This window comes from Stereum hirsutum (assembly GCF_000264905.1).
Source record: "Stereum hirsutum FP-91666 SS1 unplaced genomic scaffold STEHIscaffold_11, whole genome shotgun sequence".
Taxonomy (NCBI): Eukaryota; Fungi; Basidiomycota; class Agaricomycetes; order Russulales; family Stereaceae; genus Stereum; species Stereum hirsutum.
Window position 1 is genome coordinate 110,001 of NW_006763141.1, and position 21,275 is coordinate 131,275.

Consider the following 21,275-nt stretch of genomic DNA (forward strand, 5'->3'; position numbering starts at 1 on the left):
CCGGATGTTTCCGACATGCTCGACGAAGTTCAACGACAGCCTTGCTTCTGGACGATTTCGAGCTGTTTCTTCCTCACGCTGGTCAGCCCTCTACCCACTCGTGGAAAAGATTCTGAAATGCTGTTTTACGTCGAATTGTGACAGTGTCCGGATTCTTCTTCTGTTGATCCCTCAAAGCGACTCGGGCACGGAAGGCCTCTTAAACTACGCGTTCAATTTGATCGTCTCGTCGCAAAATCATTAGCGGGATTATCGGATGATAAGTTCTAGTAGCTGGACGAGGTCATGGGGTCACCCACAGCCAGGAACAAAGCGAATTGGAAGGAGCTCCGGAGAATGGAGAATGTCATAATTTGCGGACTTTGACGAGTTAAAAGCAGCCCGCACCTTGCCCCAGATGGTTTCTTTGACGAACCCCCCACCCTGTTGTACAACGTACATAAAGGTCTCAACCTTCAGGGTGTGCTCTCATCCAATCGCGCTTTGAATCCACGACCTAGACGATACCTTCGACGACTAACACCATGAGGAAGTACCTCCGAGATGTGAAGGGGAAGAGCCTCATATGGTGTATCAACCTAGTGGCCGGTCTCGCTATTTTCTTGTACGTTGTTTCGTTCGTCTCTGCATGGCTGAAGACTACTGACCGATGCACATCATAGTTTTGGGTACGATCAGGGTATGATGGGAGGCGTCAACACGTCTCCAGACTACGTCCGGGTAATGGGTCTGGGCTATTCGACGTGAATTGTCCTCGTTACATTTCTACCAAACTACTTGCTCATTGAAACTGTTTCAGATATGAGGGTCCATCAGAAGGATGGGTTGCCACTATCACGGAGCCTACTAGGCAGGGTGGTATCGTCAGTAGTGCGTATCTGTTCTTTGTTCATTCTAGTGAAACCTTCTCAACTCGTACTTTTCTCGCCAGTCTATTACTTCGGAACTCTCTTGGGATGTCTCGCTGCTGGTATTATCGGTGATAAGTACGGAACATTAGACATAAATCAGTGTCCGCAAACATGAGGCTTATCAACTGCTTTGTATAGGATTGGACGTATTAAGACTATGTGGATTGTACGTCCCACTTTCACCAGTTTTCTCACCTCCCCGTTGAACGTGGCTCTACTTGCTGCAGGGTTCTGTCTGGGTACTAGTCGGTGCATCATTGCAATGCTCAGCTCAGAATATCGCATGGTAAGTTCGTGTCATATTACCAGTTACTCCTCCCTTTTACTCATGTGTGGTCTCTGCTCTCACACAGGATGCTCTGTGCGCGAGTCATCAACGGCATCGGTACAGGCTTCCTCAACGCCGTCGTTCCCGTCTGGACTGCCGAAGTTGCAACACATACGTCACGAGGTATGTTATCGTTTCTTCTTCTTTATCGTCTCCACTCTCATACGGATCCCTTTGGCCGTGCTTAGGTGCTACTATCGCCATGGAGTTCACACTCAACATTTTCGGTGTCGTCGTCGCGTATTGGCTTGAGTTCGGCATGGGATTCATCGGAGACGGTAACACTGAAGTGAGTAAATTAAGCCCACGTTTTTCTGCGTTCTCACGTCAACGGAACATATCTAACCTGCGTGATTGCCCACAGGTTCGATGGAGGGTGCGTTATTTTCTACAGGATATCGGGTACAGCTGGGATGACATCTAACTCAAATGAAAACATGTAGTTCCCAATCGCATTCCAAGTTCTGCCGCTTCTTGTGTTCATGGTACGGGTTTTTCTTCTATCCGTCCGCTGTTCACATTCCGTATCTTCCTCGTCAAACTTTGACTTACTTGAAACTGTACGGTCATAGGTCGTTGTCCCATTCATGCCCGAATCCCCCCGCTGGCTCATAAAAGCTGGACGTAACGAAGAGGCCCGACACATTCTCTACCGACTTCGCTGGAAAGAAGAGACTGACAGTACCGACGCCACTACCACTACTCTCTCCGAGAAGCGAGGTGACGTGCAAGTAGAGAAGGGTGACAGCGGTACCGCCACTCCAACCGGGGCCGAAACGGACATCACGCAACGGGAGAAATTGAGCGAGATGGCGCAGGCAGAGTACGACGATATCGTAGGAATTGTCGACCTGGAGAAGAAGCATGCGGGGCAGAATACCTATTTCTCGATGTTCTTCGGACGGCGTACGTATTCCTTCCTTGCTCTTGTCGCACAGTTAAGCGATCTAAGCTAACCTTACCATGATGTCTTTCAGACTCTGGAGATTTGCACATCGCACGTAGGGTACAGCTGAATATTTGGCTGCAAATTGTGCAAGAGTAAGTACCTTTTTGAATATGACGAAGAAAGATTCTGACGTTCTGGTCGGTCTTGTGTGGTTAGATGGGCTGGTATCGCTGCGATTACCGTTTATGCCCCAACCCTGTTCTCAGAGGCTGGATACAGTGCTCGCAAGTCTGAGTGGCTCTCTGGTCTCAACGACGTGCGTAGAATCTCCATCCCCCGCCCCCCCTTTTTTATTATTTTTATTTATTATTTTATTTCTAAAATCGCTGTAGTTCTAACCTCGTAATCATTCCTCATTCCCAGATAACATACTGTCTCTCTACCCTCTTTGCCATCTACACAATTGACCGTTGGGGCCGTCGCGTCGGTCTCTGGTGGGGCGCTGTCGCACAAGGCATCTGCCTCCTCCTTGCAGGAGGGTTCGGTCGTCTCCTCAAGGATCATCCTGAGAAGGCCGCGGAATATGGAGCCGCGGCTGCGTTCTTCATTTTCGCCTACACAGCGGTGTTCGGTGCGACATGGTTGACGATTCCTTGGGTATACCCAACGGAGACGTTCCCGCTCGAAGTCAGAGCTAAGGGTATGGCGTGGGGCGTTGTTGGCTGGAGTATCGGTGCGCCTCAACAATCCTATCATTCTTAGTATTCGTTCTGACTCTCGTCTCTGTGATCTCAGGCAACGGCTGGCTAACACTCATGAACCCCATCATGTTCTCCGCCATTGCCGAGAACACCTTCTACATCTTCGCCGCCGTCAATTTCCTCTCTATCCCACTTGTTTGGGCCTTCTACCCCGAGACGGCGAACCGCACACTCGAGGAGATGGACCTGCTGTTCGCGAGCAAGAGTCCTTTCGTGTGGGAAATGGAGAAGAACTTCGCGAAGTTGAAGGCAGAGAACCAGGGTGTGAGTCATATGGCGCATGTTGGTGAGCATCACCGAGCAGATGAGCAGATGGAGGTGGCTGGGAAGGTATAGGAGACCTCCAGTGTTGAGATGCTGTGGCGCTAGGCTCTAGATAGTAGATACCTCGAGCCTGGATTTACTTACTTCGCTTTTCTCGTCTGCCACGACTTGGTTATGTTTTATTAGACGTCTTGATATCTCATGTTATTACCTTTTAGTTTCTTGGGTAACGCAGATGCTGCTTGTTGGCGACACTGGGCAACAGTAGTCTTTTTTACAGACCTTTATAGTGATACCAATCGATCCAAAATCGATCATTGTTACAGGGCAACAGCGGCAACGGCAAAAGTAAACAAATAAACGCCACAGTGGCGTGTCGTGCGAAGAAAGAATCAACATCGCAATCAGTGAATCAGTTTGATTCAACGAAACAGCCCAAGCGTGAACAGTCTTCATCTTCAGTGCTTCACTGTGCTTCGCCCTCTCGCTTTGCTTCCGCTCGTGCCAACTTGGAAGTGACTTGGCCATGAAGTTATAATTCACGGAGTGGCTTTGCCTAGTTCTGCGCTTCGTCTACGAACATCTGCAACAATCAGTGGCGTGCCACTTCACAGCTGATTCTTGTGACGCTCACAGCCAACCACGCCACTCCTGTATCGGTCGACCCTTGGGCAACTTTTTTCTTATCGAGAAGCTCACGGATCGTCGTACTTGGGAAAGAGCACACATAGGGCTCCTCTTCTCTCGACATAGAGGCTTCGTGCTTCTAACACGCTTGATCATGCCGACAACGCGTTGTTTCTACTATACATGACGGTAAGTCTGCCACAGTGATCGTGTACCATTCTCTCAATCTACCATCTTCGCGGTCACAGATTATCTCACCAAATTATATTGAGAAACTGCTATGGGCGCAGTCCCTTCATCTTTCCAGTGGCACGAGCATATCGTGAGCTTCCCGTGCTTCATTTTCGGAGTTCAACGACATCATTTCCCCTCATGCTCCATATTTTTCCTTCATTTACTTCCGACCAGGCGAGCCTCATGCCGTGACGTGTCTACCATTGAGATCTGGTATCCGACGTGCATGCGGGAGCTGTTTGCTCACGTGAACAGCCAATGATTCGACGGGCAGGTTCTCGATCTCACTGCAATTCGTGCGTACGAGGTGACACGGGAATAAGGCGGTTGACCCCTATTCGTCGGGCCATCTCCCAGGCTGTAATACGTTCATTGGTTCTCAGTGTTATGTTACCACATATCCTGAAGAATATACTCAAGAGTCAGGTCTGAGTTTGAGGTGTTTCGTATGGTTCACCTCTCAATATGAGAGCGACTCTAGCGATGGCTCGCCACAGTTCTGGTGAACTCTATCTGCATAGATGATATTTCTGTCTCCCGGACTTCGGATGGTTGGGTGACGAAACCTTAATCGATCGAGCCAGTATAGCACACATTTACTCCAAAGGATCCGATTCAGGATCAAGTTCGGGATATTGGCTAGGAAACTTGTATCTGATTTTAACAGAACTTTAGGCCTTTGCGACATGTTACCTCCGTCTATTAGAACCGAGTTTTTTCTGACGGTTTGCCTGAATCGGGACCAATGGGAACTGGTGTTTCTAGTCGATAGCTCGTACACAACGCTCGTGCACTTTTCGGAGACCCGTTGGCAACCGTCTTGCAGTACTAGCAGACCAATGGGCATGGATTTTTTTTTACTACGCAAAAGGCTTGAGTTTCCCCGCCCGTTTCTCATCCCACGTCGGCACCCTCTGGGCCTCATTCTACCTTCTCATTCACCTCTCATAGTACTTGGAGCAAGCGAAGTATAACTTGACTCCGATTTCGTGCTTTCTATATCGTCTTCGAGGTCTACTCATGCCCCACTTGTGGCGTACACGTTCAGCGACTTCTGACCAGGGACTCCCGGAATCCGTTCACCGGGCAGCATGTCCATTATCACGAGGCTTTCAGGAAGTCGACGAAGAGGTGTTGACTATGTGCGCGATGGTCTTCTGTCCCACGAACTCTGTTCATCTTGCCTCGGGTGGGAATTGCCAGCGTAATTCCTAGTCTAGCCACACGAGGGTGGTGCAATGTCAGTGCTACATGCGTGTGCTATTGCGTCTACTGTGCCCATGATGTGTAGCTCTGCTTGCATGTTGCTACTGGCATTTCATGCAAGTCATATGCACGCAGCAGTCTCTAAGGCCATATATAATTGATATTTTCGTATTCATATGGTCTTACGTTGACCCTCTTTGGTTTGCCAGACCATTTGTTACTTAGCCCCAATGGCGATACGAGATGTCAGTCCCGGATTAACCTCTTGACGAACGCGCAGATAAGCCACGGACGTCCACACCGGATCATAGACAGGCTCAAATCCGTTAGTCGGATGTCCGCCGGATTCGATGATGGTATCGAGTCCGAACGAAGCATCGTGTTCAAAGCAAGGCTACAGGTTCAGCGTCAGGTGTCGCGAACAAGTCGCGAATGGTCAATGCTTCTCTGTAGACCATTTCCTCGTGACCAATGTCCAGATGTCAATGCGTCCGGCAACCCAAGAAGCTTGGAGAGGATCTGTATCGACGAGCCGGTGCTGAGCGTCTACAGCCAGCTGTGGCATGCAGGCCGAACACGAAGGCCTATGCACTCGAGCTCCTCCCCTACGCATGCAGGCTCAGTGTTGTCGTTATTCGCTTTGATCAGGGACTGTGATCGGCATTCTTCCGTCACTCTATCCTGTCCTTTTGCCTTCGTTGAGCCAATTGAATGAGGCCGAGGTATGCGTCCTGTCTCTTCCCGAAAACTCGGTCGACGAGGAGGCGCTGATCCAGGACATCGGCCCCCAAATAATGAATCTGAGTCCGACGATTTATTTCTCCAATATTTCTCTGACCCACTGACTGGGCCCAATGTATCAATACAGCAGTCTTTGTTCAGACATATGCATGGATAAAACGGATTCACAAGTTCGACCCAGATCCCATGTTCACCAAGGCGCAAAACTGACGGACAGACAGTTTCCGATGGTTTACTTAGCTCCAATCGACGCTTGCCAAATATTCCAACGATTAATTTTCCCTCTGTAGCTATCCTCTTATCTGATAGTTATCTTGTCTGTGCAATCCTTCAAGCCATACATTCTTGCCCGAATTCGACGGTCATCACGGACCGTTGTATTTGGAATAGACCTACTAGGAAAAGTCAGGAATCTCAAGAAGATGGTGACCGAGCGGGCGACGCGGTGTGCGGATGGCACTCAGCTACAATTCCGACGTTTCTGTGATGCTGAGCGTCTCTGTGTTCTGTCTTTGACCATACGCAGAAGCTCTTCGGCCCACATTTAGGCAAAGGTGCGCTCGTACGGTCCTTATCGATGGTGACATCTGTCCCTAGAGCTCTTATCGATGGTGATTTAACCCTCCGGAAGAGGGTGGATGAGTGGCGTTTTGGAATTCGGGCAGTGCAGTTGGTCAGCACGAGACTCGACTACATCGTGAATGTCGATGCAATTGCAAGAGGCTTGAGAGGGCATGTAGGTGAGGACTCATTGACTTTCCACGTCGAGTACTTCATTGAGGGCGTTTGCGGTGCCTTGAAAGACAGAAACAAGGAGGTCAGTGGAGGTCAGTAAGCTCTTCATATGGCGGATGATTTGTGGCGCAGGCCAAGCGTATGATTGTCATGGTTCTGATCTCGAGGATTGCCTTCTGTTCCTGCAGATTCAAATACCACAGGAAGCCTCGTTGCTTTCATTTCCTCGAGATCCGATACAAACCTCATACGCTTCCGTCGATGTGCAGCGATACCTCCGGACCCGAGATCATGGCTTCGGATATAGACAAGTTCACAGACGTCCGTAGCCCCTGTCGATGGAGGTTGCAAGATGAGTTCGGGGCAAGTCCATGATAGAGAAATATTTCTCTGACCGTACAGCCATCGCAGACGGCGCTCGCGATGGCGTAGTACAGAGATTGATCACGAGTAAGACAAGTACTGTCTTCATTTCATCCGCGTGTCCTATTGTTTTTGTCACGCCACTCATGGAGCCTGAACATAGGGGATGCTAGCCAAGGACATTGATTTCCGTACGCTTTGACTAGAACCAGTGTAACTGTTTCTAGGGGTCGCGGAACAGAATACACCTAACTCCTCCGGTGAGTGGCGTGGATATCCTAATACTCAGTTCAGAGCTTCAACCGTCGATCATCCTCTCACTCTTCCGTTCTTCAAAGACACGTTACAATAAATGAATCCTACAGTGTATGCCTACGGCCACACCCGGCTTCCATGCGATATCAACGACGCGAATACCTACCAGATGACCTCCCATTTTTGCCTTGTAAGTCCTTAGTACTCTTTTGTTCCCTCCAACGTGGAACGTGCAAGGCGATGGGGGCGTTCCACGACTGCGAGTCACTGCTGCCGCGATGCGGGTCACTCGTCCAGCAGCTTTCCTTCAAGGCTGTTGGAAGTCAGAATGTTCGTCCCGGGCCATAATAAACGCTTGCACATGTGGCTCACTGGGGCAATCCCCTTCTTCACCATATTTAGACACTTGGGTCAAGAGTCGAGAAAAGACAGGACCCTCTTTGATCGCTGCGAGCTCTAAAGCGTGAAAGTGGAGCTCACTGTCTGTTTATCAAGGGCAAGGACTGATAAACTGTGGTCACCAGTGGGACTTGAACATCTTCGCCGTTGGTCACGCCCATCTCTCGAGCCCCATACTCCCGTCTTCTTCGTGCGCCAATCAATGAAGGTAAAGCTTGATACGTCTCCTAATCGTTGAGGATTCTGAAGTCTAAAGCCTAAAATGCTACAAGAGTCTCGCAGAGAACAACGGAGTCCGACAAAATTTCTCCTAACAAAGCAGTACTAGCCCACTTTCTTTTCTCTGAGCATCAGAGGATCCTACTGAGACTTCCTGCAGAGCTACAGATGCACACTGTCGCCTTCGATCTGCTCCACATGAGTACCACAACGTGTTGTGTGGTCCGAGCCGCTTCCTGATAGGAGCGGGATGCTATGTCCTTCCATACTCCCTGTAACACCTGATGGGGTTGTTGGTGATTGTCGGTAACAGGCTGGAGGAACAAAATTGTTCGGTGAAGATCCCAGCGGGCGTCACCCAGCTTACGACCGGTTAATAGCTGTCACTGTAAAGTTATAGGGTATAAATTAATAACTCTTAGTATGACAGTTGGGAAGATATATGGAGGACATTGGGACGCTCGGACTCTCGGGTTTGATGGACAAGTTTAGACCAGGCTACACTGCTCTTCTTGTCACAACTCCCGCAGCTGTCGTCTTAGCTGCGTCTAACTCAAAGTCAGATGTCGATCTCATAGACACGGACGCACGACAGCCACCCACCTAGCGTGAGCTACTCGAGATCTCGAGGCGGCTCGTCTAAGGGTTTTATATGCAGATGGAGGATTTAGTGTACAGCTGTGCTCGATGAGAACAAGGGGCAGTTCAGAACGGGCGCGGAACGTGGACCAAGCATGGTGCCACCACCGCTACCCATCATCATCAGAAGAGTCGAACACTGCCGCGTTCCCGAATAAAGAACCTGATCCTGCTGTACTTACAGCGTCTACACCAGACCTACTCACACGACGAGGCGACGTCTTGTCACACTCGCAACGTCCAGACCACCGAGGAACTTGGGCCTCGTGATACACGGGTGAGGGATAAGTGGGTTCAGTGGCGAGACGTCTGCATCTAGACTACTTATTGAGTTCCAAGTTTCGAGAAGCTGTTTCATCTATTCAATTGGGGCAATAGTGAGGCTGTCATGAATGGAGGGAACGACGAAGCGGTTCGATTTAAGTTTATTGTGGCGTTATGATGCGTTGATGGTTTAGACCCTTTAGACTTTCGATCTACGACGGCGAGGTCGTAAGTTGATCTATCTAGTTAAGAGTGAGGACTAATGCTTCAATCCATTCTTCGTACGAGACAAAAAATGCAGACCACGTACCGTATCCGTATTGTCATTTGGCGAACAAGAAGAAAAGTAAGACACCTCACTCTACGCACTTATCCGGTCCTGCACGCACCAGCATCGCACCTAACGTACTCATTACACCTACCTCGAGTGGCACACGAGCAGGAAAATAAAATAAAAACACAAGCACCGTCATGCTTCCACACTTACACCGTACTCAAAAGCAGCAATACACGCCGCAACAAGGCTTTCGCCTCGTCAGTGCCTCGAGGCCTCCTATGCTTTGAAAATCGGGACGAGATCGCACCCACCTTTGCACCTTTAAATTTATCGTATTTCGCTTCACTTCGCCATCGGGGACGGATTTCGATCGTCCCGGCGAGTCAGGCGTGTATAAGGAGTAAAGGTCTGTAAGCGTGTCACGGTATGTACTTACAGAGATCTCGTAAGCGCTTGTGCAATTATGCATGACTTTCAATTGGAAGGCATGAGGCGGTGGGATTCCGAACGAGCTTTGGACATGTACCGAGCGATGCTGAGCGTGCTGCGTCCGCTGCGTCGACGTCCGGGTCGTCCTTCTGATGTGAACTGCCTATGGAAGAAACCTGTTAGCTACAGATCCCACGAGAAGAGTATACAGACGAAACAGAAAGACAGAGAGAATTCGAGCAGCAGAACAGCGCACACACATGCTTAATCCCGGGCCTACCTACGCAGCAAGATCTTCAGTCGAAGCCGTCAGGCATCCTCGGACCTCCATCGTCCAAGCTTCCTCTCTTCCTTCCGTTCCGTCTCCCGTAAGCCATAATGATATAGCGCAAGCCCAGCATCATCCATGAACAGGCAATTCGGAATAACAACCAGCGTGCATACCCCCCGCGCCGAGCACTGAGCACGCAATTGCGTCCTCAAGCTCAAGGTCAGGCCTCAAGGCAACCGGAATGGAAAATCTAGAGATGCAGATACAGATAAGTTACAGCCCGAGATTACAGATAATCATAATCCCAGTACCGCATTTTACCGCAAGGATAATCTCAGATGCAGATACATAAGTAGTACCTGCAGGTACCTGCCCGCCTCAAGGCCTGTGATCATGACATCGCACAACACAATGCAAGGTCAGGTAAGCAACCTGGGGCGAAGGGTTGCCGTATATAGTCAAGAGTCGTCCAAGGATCCGTATATGGTCAAGATGGAAGGAACGAAAGCCTGTGGCTTGTCTGAAAGTTTGTTCGTTCAGTGGCGGCCATGGCCAGGGGGCCGGGACGTGGGGTCGGAAGCAAAGAAAAAAAAACGATCCGTTGTGGCTGAGGTTGAAGCGGAGTGGAACTTTATTTTTTTTGCGTCCGAGTGGAACGTGCGGTCGGGGTGGCGAGATGATGATGATGATGGTGCGGGTGGCGAGACTTTGTTCGAGTCGGATGTTCTCAATCGAATGGTGTGATGCGGAGGTAAGTTTCGTTCGTCGTCGTGGTAATACAGTACGTCGTCGTACAAATTTCCATGATGGGAGAACCAGAACGACTCGCCGAAAAACGAATAAAATTATTTAAGCTCGACTCTTCCATCAAGGTTCAGACGCCCTCATAACCTACATGAACACAGAGGTCCTCGGGAGATGAACACACGTCATACATGGCCGTAAGTAAGAGATTCCTCAACCTGAAGCATCAATATTAATGAATCCGCACCCACGGATGTAAACCCTCAGAAAAGATCAATGTCGTTGCATACGCATACGTACGTGCATCCATACGGCTGTGCGTTCATGCGTTCGTCCATCTGAATTCTACGCATTCGAAAGCACAGTAAACTCCTCGGCTCGAAGCTCGAAGCAAGCAAGTATTCCTCACTCACTTCCATCTCGTATTCAACCACCGCCCGCTTTGAAATTCCTCCACCCTCTTGAACATAGCCACGGCAAAGCAAAGCACTGAATGGCTCAAAGACGAACCGAGCGAGGGCAAAGGGTTACCATAATCATCCTGGTATGTATGCATGCAGTCCACCCCATCCCATCCCAGACATGAGGCCACGCCATACTTACGCCACTCCTCAGGGCTCCCCGTCCCTGCATCCAGTTCACCTCCAGCCACTCAGTTGCACTCAAGGTCCAAGGACAAGGTAGAGCAGGAGGAGCTGACAAGCGCCCAAAAGTTTCGATGCAGGTAAGGACGGGTGAGAACCTCTTTTCCACTTTGGATGATTTGCGAATTCATTTCACCGGGCCCTTCTTCCACGGTTCACGTTCGTGTTCGTGTTGGTTGTTCCATTCACAATCGGGGTCCTCTGCGTGCTTGGCATTTGCTTCCGGGGGGTCATGAGCACAATTCGGAGTGGTCGGAGTGGACGGAGTGGAGAGTCGTCGGGTCACGATGCAGGCTCGGAATCGGACTTGGGATGCTGGATGCTGAGGGCAACTCTATGTATATAGTGTACGTAGGTAAATATGTATGGAGACGGGAGAGTCCGAACGAAGGAGAAGGAGGAGAAGAGGTTTCGTAAGGATGAAGCTCGAAATGAAAAGAGAGTGCAGGTCCGGTGAATAAAGCAAAGGACGGGGGGTGCGGAGTTGGAAGTTGGTCAATGCGTAAGCGAGCGAGTGACCATGGGAGAACGGAGTGCTGGACGTGTGGTCATAAGTTATTTAAACATCTACTCAGGCTGTTACTGTTTGGACTTGGGAAAGGAAGGCAGGGATGGATGGTGTTGTACGTACCCGAGGTCAGGCTGGTCTATGGAGCCCTCTGTGCGTAAGAGAACCGCAGAGGACTTCAGATAGATAAAGCAGAACGCAGGACGCCAGGACGACAGAAAGACAAGATAGAACGCCGTAGCGAGGGATGCTTAGACGCGAGAGAGAGAGAGAGAGAGCGCAAAACAAGCGTCATCGGGCGTAAAAAGCGTGCGCCCATAGTAGACGTTCATGTGCGAATGAACCAGTGCGTGTCGTTGACGTCGACGCAACTTCTGAACCCGTGAGCGGTGCGAAATCCAGGTCCAGTCGTACGTATCTCTTGACCAAAAAGCAGCTCGGATATGAAACGTTCAATTCATCAGACGAGAGAAATGACACGGAGATATGGGCGGCTAAGTTAGGACATTCGGTTCATTCGGTGGCGTCTGTGAGGACAGAACAATACATAAGTTGTGTCGCGCAGGGCAGAGATGCGAGCGAGCGGATGTCGACAGGGGGTTGACGTAGGAAGAAGAGCAGTGGGAAGACGGGAGGCACATTGGGAAGGGGGGAGAGGACGTGAGTCAGAAGTGCGTCGTTCGATACGTGATTTCTGTGATTCTGTGATGCTGAGGTTGAACTGAGAGCGGAAAGAAGGAAGAGATGGGTTTCGAGTGCGGAAATCTATCCCGAGTGACGAGTGTGGATGATAAGTCCCGGGATGTATATCTCGGATCTGAGTGGGCCTGCAACCACGGGCTTCTAGCTGGAACTCGGAGTCGCGCACAGGACTCAAATCAAAACAAGAGGCTGTGGGATGTAAGTCGGAAGCTTCGCAGGCTAAGAGAGGGGCTCTGAGGGTGTGGCGTTGGGTGATAGGCGAGGAGGAGATGGGAGAACATGAGGCTTGGGGGCAGGATTAGTGGAAATGAATTCGTTATAGCAGCATATGTATGTATGTGGAAGGCTGAGGACAGGAAGAGCGATAGGATGCAGCGTGCTGGGTCGAGCGCCGGGGCATCGTTGGCAGCAGCAGTTGCGGCGCGGAGGGATCAGGAGACCGGCGCGAGGCACGCCTAACGCGGCATGCGGACCGGATAAGGGCTTGTCGAAAATAAATAAATAACTGGGATACTATTTTGGGCGGGGGACAGAAAAGAAAGGGCTATAACGTGAAAGGTCGCGGTGTGCAGCACTCGACGACTCGAGCCTCTCCTTCCGCCTTTAAATGCCCCAAATCCTCAATCTCAAGTTTAAAGTACGCCCGTTTCCCTTTCCCGCCCACCTCCGCCTCTCCATCCCGCTCACGGAGGATGTTGGACCTCCCCACCTTCTTCCAACTCATGCCTCAACCTTTCCAGGGCAACAAGTCCTTCATAGCCTTCTCCAACCTCGGCGACACCGACTCTCTGACCAAGACATGGAAGGTATGTCTTTTCTTTCCTTTTATCCTATCTTTCTTTCTCGTTCCAATCTTTTTCTCGTGTCGTCATCGGTGCCAGGTCTGCACCAAGGTCGCCGGCTACCTCGAGCAGGGTCAACGGCTTGAGAACCTCAGCTGGCGCCTCTGGCATCTCCAGAACCTCATCGTCGACACCGACAATGCCAAGTCCAAGCGCGAGTTTAAGAAGCTCTCGAAACACATGAGCGACAAGCTCGACAAGGAGAAAGGCAGGTGAGCGCCTCTCCACGTCGACCGTCCTCCTTCCTCTTTCCTCCGAAACCCTTGACCCTGACCCCCTGTCCGCCACCCCCTCTCTTCGCCTACGCCACCCGTCCTTCTACTTGTAGGAGCATCGAAGAGCTCGAGGCTCCCGGCTTCAAACGCAACCACTCTACCGACATCATCTGCCAGCGCGCCGCCGAGAAGGAGCGCACCCGGGAAGCGAACCAATACACCCGCCCCGGCACCATCAAACGGATGCAATTTACTTTCTCCCTCGACCAGCCCACTCCCATCTCCTCCAACCCCGCCCCAGTCAAGAAACCCGACCTTAAGCCGTCCGCAGAGTTCAAGGACAATTACGCCCGTCGTGGCCGTCCCTCCGCACGGACATCTGCGGCCGAGGTCGACTCCGCCCCTACTCTGCCAGACGCCAACGACAAGGACCCTCCTCTCACCCAGCGGGGTCGCAAGCCCTCCGCCACCGCCGACGGTGGCCAGCCCGATACCGACGACTATAACGCCTCTCTCCGCTTCCCGTCTTTATTTAATAACGATTTTGGCCCTTCTGCTCTCTTGTATCCATCTCCCTCTGTAACGAACGGTATGACTTATGGCGAAGGCGTGCGCGGCAATTCCGGTTCCGATTTCTCCATTCTCCGACCCACAATTGAACTCCCCCTTGACGAAATCCTCGAGTCTTCGGATAGCCCCGATCCTTGGGGTGGCGTATTTTCTACGGGCGGCAACGACTCTCAGCAACACGATTACATGGACATCTCCCAGCACCCCTCCGACTCCGCTGATATCGACATGCGCCACGACCCATACTCCACCGGCAATGACTCACAGTACTCTTCTAACAACACTTACTCGATCAACGGCCAGACTCTCCAGTACCCGCAGGCGGGTTTTCAGCAGTCGCACCAGCAGGAGGCCCTCCCCCAGACCGTCGCTCCTTCGAAGCTTGGGACGCACAGTACCAGTACCAGCAACGCGCCTACGCCGACCAACAACGGCAGCAGCAGCAGCAACAACGGTACCGGCAACAGCAGCAACAACTCCCGACCATCACTGAGCGTGCGCACCCAGGGGGCGACGACGCGGTCTTCTGGACCTGGTGCGACAGCAACCAACCCGGCTACGCAGGTGCCAACCAACCATTCGGCACCTGGGGGAGTTAAGGCAGAGTGTTCGAACTGTGGCGCGACACACACCCCGCTCTGGAGGAGGGGGCTTAACGACGAGCTCAATTGCAATGCTTGCGGGCTGTACTGTAAGCTCGTAAGTGTTTTAGTCAAAATTTCTCTCGGCGCGGGTAGTCTGTTCTGATCGCCCTTGTTCTGTCAAATGCTGCGGTAACTAGCATAAGCGCCCGCGCCCGAAGACCATGCGCAACAACCACGGCGAGCGCTCCCAAGCAGCTCCTCGCCCAGAGTCCAACGAAGTTATGGGTCAGTCTGCCTATCTTTCTCCCTGTTTGCTCCATGTGACTAATTGGCTCCATTTCCCTCGTTTGTTCATTTCGCCTGCTGTTACAGCGAAGTGCTATAACTGCAACACTACCGCTACGCCCTTGTGGAGGAAGGATGACGAGGGCAAGACTGTCTGCAACGCGTGAGTCTTTTGTGTCTGCTTATGGTAATATTCGTTCATCTCCCGGAGGCTAATCCGACTGTTTGGCCTCTTCTCTCTTCGCCTTCGCCTTCGCGCCTTTGATCCACTCTCTGCCTTGTGATCCTCCGCCGCTTCTCCTTCCAATCAGCTGCGGTTTATAGTAAGTCCCTTTCCCAAGCCCATCGCCCTTCCACATCTCTTCTTCCAGAATGCTGACTTGTCTCCCTCGTGTTTCTCTCGTTCCCGTTCTGGTTGGGCTATCACCCTTCACGTTCGACTTGCGCCACAAAACAGCTTTAAGCTGCACGGTTCCCCCCGGCCCATCTCCATGAAATCCGACGTCATTCGCAAACGTTCCCGGCACGAAGCCCGCCGCGCCTCCATCAGCGGTGGCAATCCCCCCGATACGCCCTCCGCCTCCCCGGGCGCGTCCCGTCGCACTTCTCCCACCTCGGGTCACGACGGAACGAACAACTCCAACTCGCTCTCGCCGATCCTCGCCCCCGATTCGACCACGCAGATGAACGTCGGGCCCTTCGGGGGTGATATGGGAGACGCCTACGGGGATACGTACGCCGACTACGTGGATTATTCGAGGCACGGTGCGCATCATAACCAGGGACGCTCGAGCGAGCTCGTTGGTGCGCTGGGTGGCGGACAGGGTGACAGTGGTGCGATCTATGGGCCCGCTGGGTCGGACGGAGGGTTCCAGCACGCTCTGAACCTTTCGCTCGGCGGGAGTGGAGGACCTGGCTCTGCTGGTTTCCCGGGCCCCTACCATCCCGACTATATCTCGCAGATGCTCAGCTTCGGGGACACGTACAACGGGAACGGCGGCGAGAACTCGGACGTCGATTCGGATGGGCTCATGCGCAGGAGCCACAAGCGTCGTCGCATGAGTAACGACTCCGCGACCGACCCTCCTTCCTCCGCCGTCTCGTACTCGTCTTTCAGCGACTCCTTCTCGTCTTCCGCTTCCACGTCCGCGACGTCCCAGTCCCAGCGCAACTCGATGGAATTCCCCTTCTCGTCTTACTCTTCCTATTCCTCGCAGTCCTCGCACCACCATAACGGCGGGCACAACAACGGACACAACGGCCATGTCATCCGCAACAACAACGCGTTCTGGCACCCGCCTATGCTTCCCCAGGAGATGACGAGCTCGCCGCCGACGATGCATTACGATATCCATTCCAACTCGATGCAACAGTCCGTTCATCCGCCCATGCTCCTCCCCGATCAGAACCAGCACATGCACCAGCAGCACAACCAAGGCATGATGGGCGGACATGGTGGACACAGCGGACATCATCCGGGCCAGGACAGCCCGATGGATTTCTTGCACCCGCCGATGTTGCCGCCCGACGACGAGAACACGTTGTTCGCGACGTACTTGCATCCGCCGATGTCCCTGCCTGATGAGGGAGGACGTGAGCAGCAGCAGGGAGGGAACGGACAGGGCCCGCACCCGCCGATGTATCCGAGCGATTGGGGGTACGGAAGTAGCGAGAGCGTGGGGTATTAGAGGATGAGGATGACGACGACGAGTCGTGACGAGCTGCGCTCGTACACTCATACCCAGTAGAGTCGGTCGACGGCGTAGAGACGTAGAATGGCGGGAGAGGGGAGGTGATTCTGATCGTTCGGTATGGACATATCGCTGCTACGTTGCTTTCGAGTGCGCTGTCGTTCGCTGTGGACATTTTGTTGCACGCATATCATCTCCCGTCTCCCCCTCCCCTGTTTTCTCTCTCTCGTCTCCGTTCTCCTGGGCATACCTTTCTCTATCCATTCCATCTCAGCATATCGAGGAGTTTTACAGAAGTAGAGGTTCTTCTTTTTCGTCGTCGTCGTCGCTTCATCTTTTTTTTTGTTTCTTGATAGTCATGGACTTCCATACATCTTCATCTTCATCCGTCACTGCATGGGCTTCGTTTTTTTTTGTTTACTCATTGTGCATAGCATCTTTTTTTCGCTTCATCATTGTCTCACTTCTTTTTGCTCCCTTTTCTTTCTTGTTTTGATTCTCGTTATTCTTTCCTTTATCCCCTCCCCTCCCTTCCGTCTGTATAATCCCGACCCGATCCGATCCAAAGTTCTGTTCGACGTGTTCTGTACGAGCGACGAAGTCTTCAACCCAATCCAACGTACCTACGTACCACCTGCGAAGGGCTTCGCATTTCAAGCCCCATCAAATATATATTCTTTCTATTCCTTGTCTTATTTCCCGTTTGCCTTTCTCCTTCTTTATTTCTTCAACTTTAGTGTCTCTTTTTTGTGCTTTTATCGTCTCCCCTCAACCGTTCATCGCGTCGTACCTCAACTGTTCGTCCTCCCGCGTCATCGCCACATTCCTCGCCGCCCCCTCCTCCGTCTCCCCGCTATCCTCGTCACGAACGCCTCACCCACTCAAAACCCCTCCCCTCTCGGCTCCACACTCTATGCCATCCTATGCCGCCCTATGCCCTCCGTTCATCCTTCCTTGTTTCTATGCCCTTCTTTTCTGTTCTCTTTCCTTGTCGTTACCACCCACGCCTCGCTCGTGCTTACTTACTTATTGTTCCCCCGTTCAGCGCCCCCGATTTCAAAGATGTAGCCATTCTCCGACTCCTTGACTCCTTGTGCCCTGTGTGTTTCGTGCCCCCAGCCTGCTTGATCTGTTGTTGTTAGTTAGTACGTACATACTAAACTATTCGCCCCGCCCCGCTCCGTGTTCCGTGTTCCGTGTTCTGTGTTCCCGTTTCTTGTTGTTCTTGTTCTTGTGATTCAGACTTGTCGTTCTGTACATACACCCGTGCATGTACATGGCAGAAGTCACCACTTTTCTTCTTGTATACCCACCCGCCCACACCATCTACCCCATCCACAATGAGTGTTTATTACATGGTACGTAGGACGAAGCGCGAAGTGTACATGTGAAGTGCGGAGAAGAAGGGAGAAGGAAGGAAGGAAGAAGACGGAATGAAATGAATGAATGAACTCTCTGTAGCTATAGATGATGATGGAGTTGAATATACTGTTTTCGTGTGTTCGTGTTCGTGTGCGGCCTTTGTGTTCGTGTGTCCGTGGCTTGAAGGTGCTCTCCTGTCTTTGAAGCTGCCCGCGTGAGTGGCTTTGTGTGTGTGGGTGTGGCGTCATGCGGTCCTTCAAGTCCTTCGTTTGTTCGTGTGCATGCGCGTGCGACGCACCGTGCGAAACATAAATAAAATACAGGCCTTGGCCCAACTTCATACTTGTACGAGAACAACGGATATGAACGTGCGCCGTTCGATTGAAGTGTTCGAAGTCGGAGTCGGACGAAAGATCGACGCCACACCCGTCATCCGTGCATCCTTCCGAGGGCCTATCGTCTTCTCACCCTTCGCGATTTTTTCAGCCGTCCTCCCGTTTACTACGTACTGCTCTTTGTTGGGTCGGCACTCACGCTGGCAGTGCTTCGGGGCGGCCGGGGGTCAAAACTCGGTGATAAGTACGTGGAGAAGATTCTGAATTGTTCTTTACTCTGAAACCCTCTAGCTCAAGCTTCAGGCTTCAGGACTCATGCATCAGGCCTCGAAGCTTGGGTTTTTGCCTACACGGGAATAAGTACGCCGAAAAGCCCATTGTCGAGCCCCCGTCAATGCCAGCATGAATCCGAAATTTCAGTCCCGCCGGAAACGGATCGGAGGATCGGTTATAATAATAATACAAATGTGGCGGGCCTGTCAATGGGTACAGGTGCTTGGTTTAGATACGCGGCAGATTTGGAGGTGTGCGTGTGTGCGAGCTACGACACGAAGGGGTATCAGGCTCGGGAGGATTTCGGAGGGATGTTGGTGAATTGTGATTGGGACTTGGTGATGGTCGGGGCCCGGAGTCTACAAATATGCAGAGAAACACCAGAGAAATAACACGTTAAGAGAGGGAGACAGAAAAAAACAACAGGACGGGCCGAGTCCAGGTAAGTAAAGGGTTAACCGAATGGGTTACATCGAGAGTCGGAGTTGGAGGAAGGTGAATCTTGAGGGACGGAAGACCTGATGAGGTATTCATGGAAGTTGGAAGCAAACCGAAACTTCGAGGGTGAATAGGTAGCTGTGATTAAACGAGGACCTTCCTCTCCACCTCTACCGCGAGACATTGCGAGCACATATCCAGTCCAACCGCAATGCCTCAAAATTTGTAGTGCTGCAAATATAGAGAACACGAGTGGCGAATCCAGAACGTCCAGACTAGAGACCCTTTAAGGGGCCACAATGGCTCAGAATTGCTATTCTCGTCCATGGCATGTGAGAAAGGGGGGGAAAAGGACGTCCGTATCCAGCTAGCCTTGAGAAGACCATCAAGGATAGACGTCAGAACAGCCCGATGCACTGGGAATTAATGACCACCAGAGCAGTCCCTGTACCCAGTCATATATATCACATAGGTTTGAGAACCAGAAAGAGACCAAAGGTCGAAAACGAATCGCGTAATAAGACGATGGTCGGAGCAAAGGCGGGACAAGTGATTCCGACGAGGCATGTCATTAAAGGGCCAGACTCTCAAAGCGAGCACTTGGCCGTCACCGAAAGAGGATGTACGCCAGGACATGAACATCTGATTGTCAGAACTGAGTGATCGCATCGCGCCAACGAAGCCAACGAAAAAAGATAGTAGCGAGCCTTGCAGAGACAAGAAGCATCTATGAAGCCTCTGTAGCTGGTTTTCGAGGCGTAAAACACCAAGAAGAGCTCGACGTCAGATTCGACCCAGCTTGGAACGAGCAATTCGCCGACTGAGACGACCACGGGCATGGATCTACCCAAAGTAAGTCTAGCCAGGTCTTCCAACACAACAACGGCGCAAAACACCAACGGTACATACAGTGTACCCGAGCCTGGTCGTGTGGACCGTTCTCTTCTGCGATGTGGAAGGCCTAAAGCCTCGTCTGGGAACGCGAGCGGTAATCAAGAAGTCCTGTGTGGGTGGCTTTGATCGCTTTGACGAGGATGTTGGTCAGGAGTGAGATCGTTTTGCGAGAAAAAGAAGCGAGATGAGGCGGAGATGAAGGGCTGGTTCAATGGGAGGAGAGTGGCCGGACGTCATGAGTGTGTGATGTAGACGCCCTTCCTGCGCTCATGTACACCTCGTGCATAACGAAGTAAAACGGAATTGTTAGATGCTGGGAGCATGAAATGAGATGAACATATTGTGCAGCTGCCTTTAGCTTCTCTCAGAGAGGCGTGTAGGGGCGGTAGCCTAAGTGCTCGATCGGCACGTCACGATAAAGGCTGAGCCATCAAAGCAGTATAGGGACTAAGTTGAACAGGATGCTCCCAAAGGATGATGCGAGTAGCGGAAGACCCGCTCTTCCGAAGACGGAGCCCGTTGTTTGACGGCCGTAGGGAAAATGAAGTATAGATGTCGTCACCCGGAGCGGAGACCGTCTAGAGAGAAATCGGAAGTCCGAACAAGCGACTGGAAGAGCACCTGGTGCATCAAAAATGAGACATCATTGGGTCCTCGATTGTCTCACCCGAACGAAAATACATCGCATTCTCTCGAGAATTGGGAGCGAAGGAGAGCGAAGATGCAGAAAGTGTCTGGGATCCCATAACCGCCATTTCTGAGCTGCCTTTGTTCTCGATCTAGATAGGGCATGATCGTCGCTGCTGCGTTCAACGATGAGGATGCCCGTTCTCACTACACATCAAAAAAGGGGAATTAGACCAGGACCTGAAGCAGTGTATGATGCATTGGCGAAGGGTAAGGGACCAAAGTCCGGACCGGAAAAGGGATGGAGAAGAACATAAGACGCACAAGATCACCCAAGCAGAAGTAATGTGGAAACCATGCAAAGCTGTCAGACCAAACGGGCATGTTAAAACTGTTGTAGGTCAGGAACGTCCATAAGCAGTGCGGGAGTTAAACCGCAGACAGTTAGACGACAACAGGACTTGCATGGTGGTTTCATGTCCGGGAACATCTCGAATGGGGACGAGCGCTATTGTCAGCGAACACGTTTACTACGCTTGTCCTCGAGAGAAATAGACGTGTGGAGATGAAAATCAGATGCATCCACTCACGAAGGAACGTTTCATCCGAAGGCGATAGCGAGTCCCAAGGAAGGGAAGGCCGTTCTCGGACGGGGTGTCATGATCCGTGCGTATCAATGACGAGCAAGTCCGATTGTACGCGTAGCATGGGCAAGGGACGGTTGATGGATCTCAGTAAGACAGAAGTCA

The 21,275-nt window shown here is 51.7% G+C and overlaps 3 protein-coding genes across 3 annotated transcripts; all 3 read left to right on the plus strand.

Moving 5' to 3' along the window:
- Nucleotides 1-524: 524 nt before the first annotated feature.
- STEHIDRAFT_61513 (general substrate transporter) lies at nt 525-3,225 on the plus strand (the record flags this gene model as incomplete). Its single annotated transcript, XM_007306256.1, has 17 exons — nt 525-604; nt 663-743; nt 800-870; nt 932-986; nt 1,050-1,077; nt 1,139-1,197; nt 1,265-1,362; nt 1,428-1,528; nt 1,604-1,615; nt 1,683-1,724; nt 1,812-1,920; nt 1,960-1,970; nt 2,049-2,145; nt 2,217-2,280; nt 2,345-2,444; nt 2,552-2,861; nt 2,924-3,225. 17 exons carry the CDS (start codon nt 525-527, stop codon nt 3,223-3,225), a joined length of 1,620 nt encoding a protein of 539 aa, XP_007306318.1.
- A 7,079-nt stretch (nt 3,226-10,304) lies between these two features.
- On the plus strand, nt 10,305-12,869 carry STEHIDRAFT_112644 (uncharacterized protein; the record flags this gene model as incomplete). Its single annotated transcript, XM_007306308.1, has 12 exons — nt 10,305-10,550; nt 10,718-10,757; nt 10,824-10,852; nt 11,028-11,100; nt 11,172-11,236; nt 11,556-11,648; nt 11,776-11,861; nt 11,911-12,054; nt 12,111-12,237; nt 12,318-12,368; nt 12,435-12,608; nt 12,669-12,869. 12 exons carry the CDS (start codon nt 10,305-10,307, stop codon nt 12,867-12,869), a joined length of 1,329 nt encoding a protein of 442 aa, XP_007306370.1.
- Nucleotides 12,870-13,077: 208 nt separating this feature from the next.
- Nucleotides 13,078-17,894, plus strand: STEHIDRAFT_123062 (uncharacterized protein). The gene is made up of 7 exons (XM_007306309.1): nt 13,078-13,216; nt 13,292-13,464; nt 13,581-14,736; nt 14,819-14,906; nt 14,994-15,069; nt 15,218-15,229; nt 15,364-17,894. The coding sequence occupies exons 1-7, from the start codon at nt 13,133-13,135 to the stop codon at nt 16,592-16,594; spliced, it is 2,820 nt and encodes a 939-aa protein (XP_007306371.1). The 5' UTR covers nt 13,078-13,132; the 3' UTR covers nt 16,595-17,894.
- The last annotated feature ends 3,381 nt before the right edge of the window (nt 17,895-21,275 follow it).

Excerpts from the sequence above, each read along its gene's own strand:
- STEHIDRAFT_123062 (XM_007306309.1), top strand. The coding sequence starts at position 13,133 with ATGCCTCAACCTTTCCAGGGCAACAAGTCCTTCATAGCCTTCTCCAAC. Across the intron at positions 14,737-14,818 it reads GCGGGCTGTACTGTAAGCTC|CATAAGCGCCCGCGCCCGAA; the intron begins GTAAGTGTTTTA and ends TGCGGTAACTAG. Across the intron at positions 14,907-14,993 it reads AGAGTCCAACGAAGTTATGG|CGAAGTGCTATAACTGCAAC; the intron begins GTCAGTCTGCCT and ends CTGCTGTTACAG.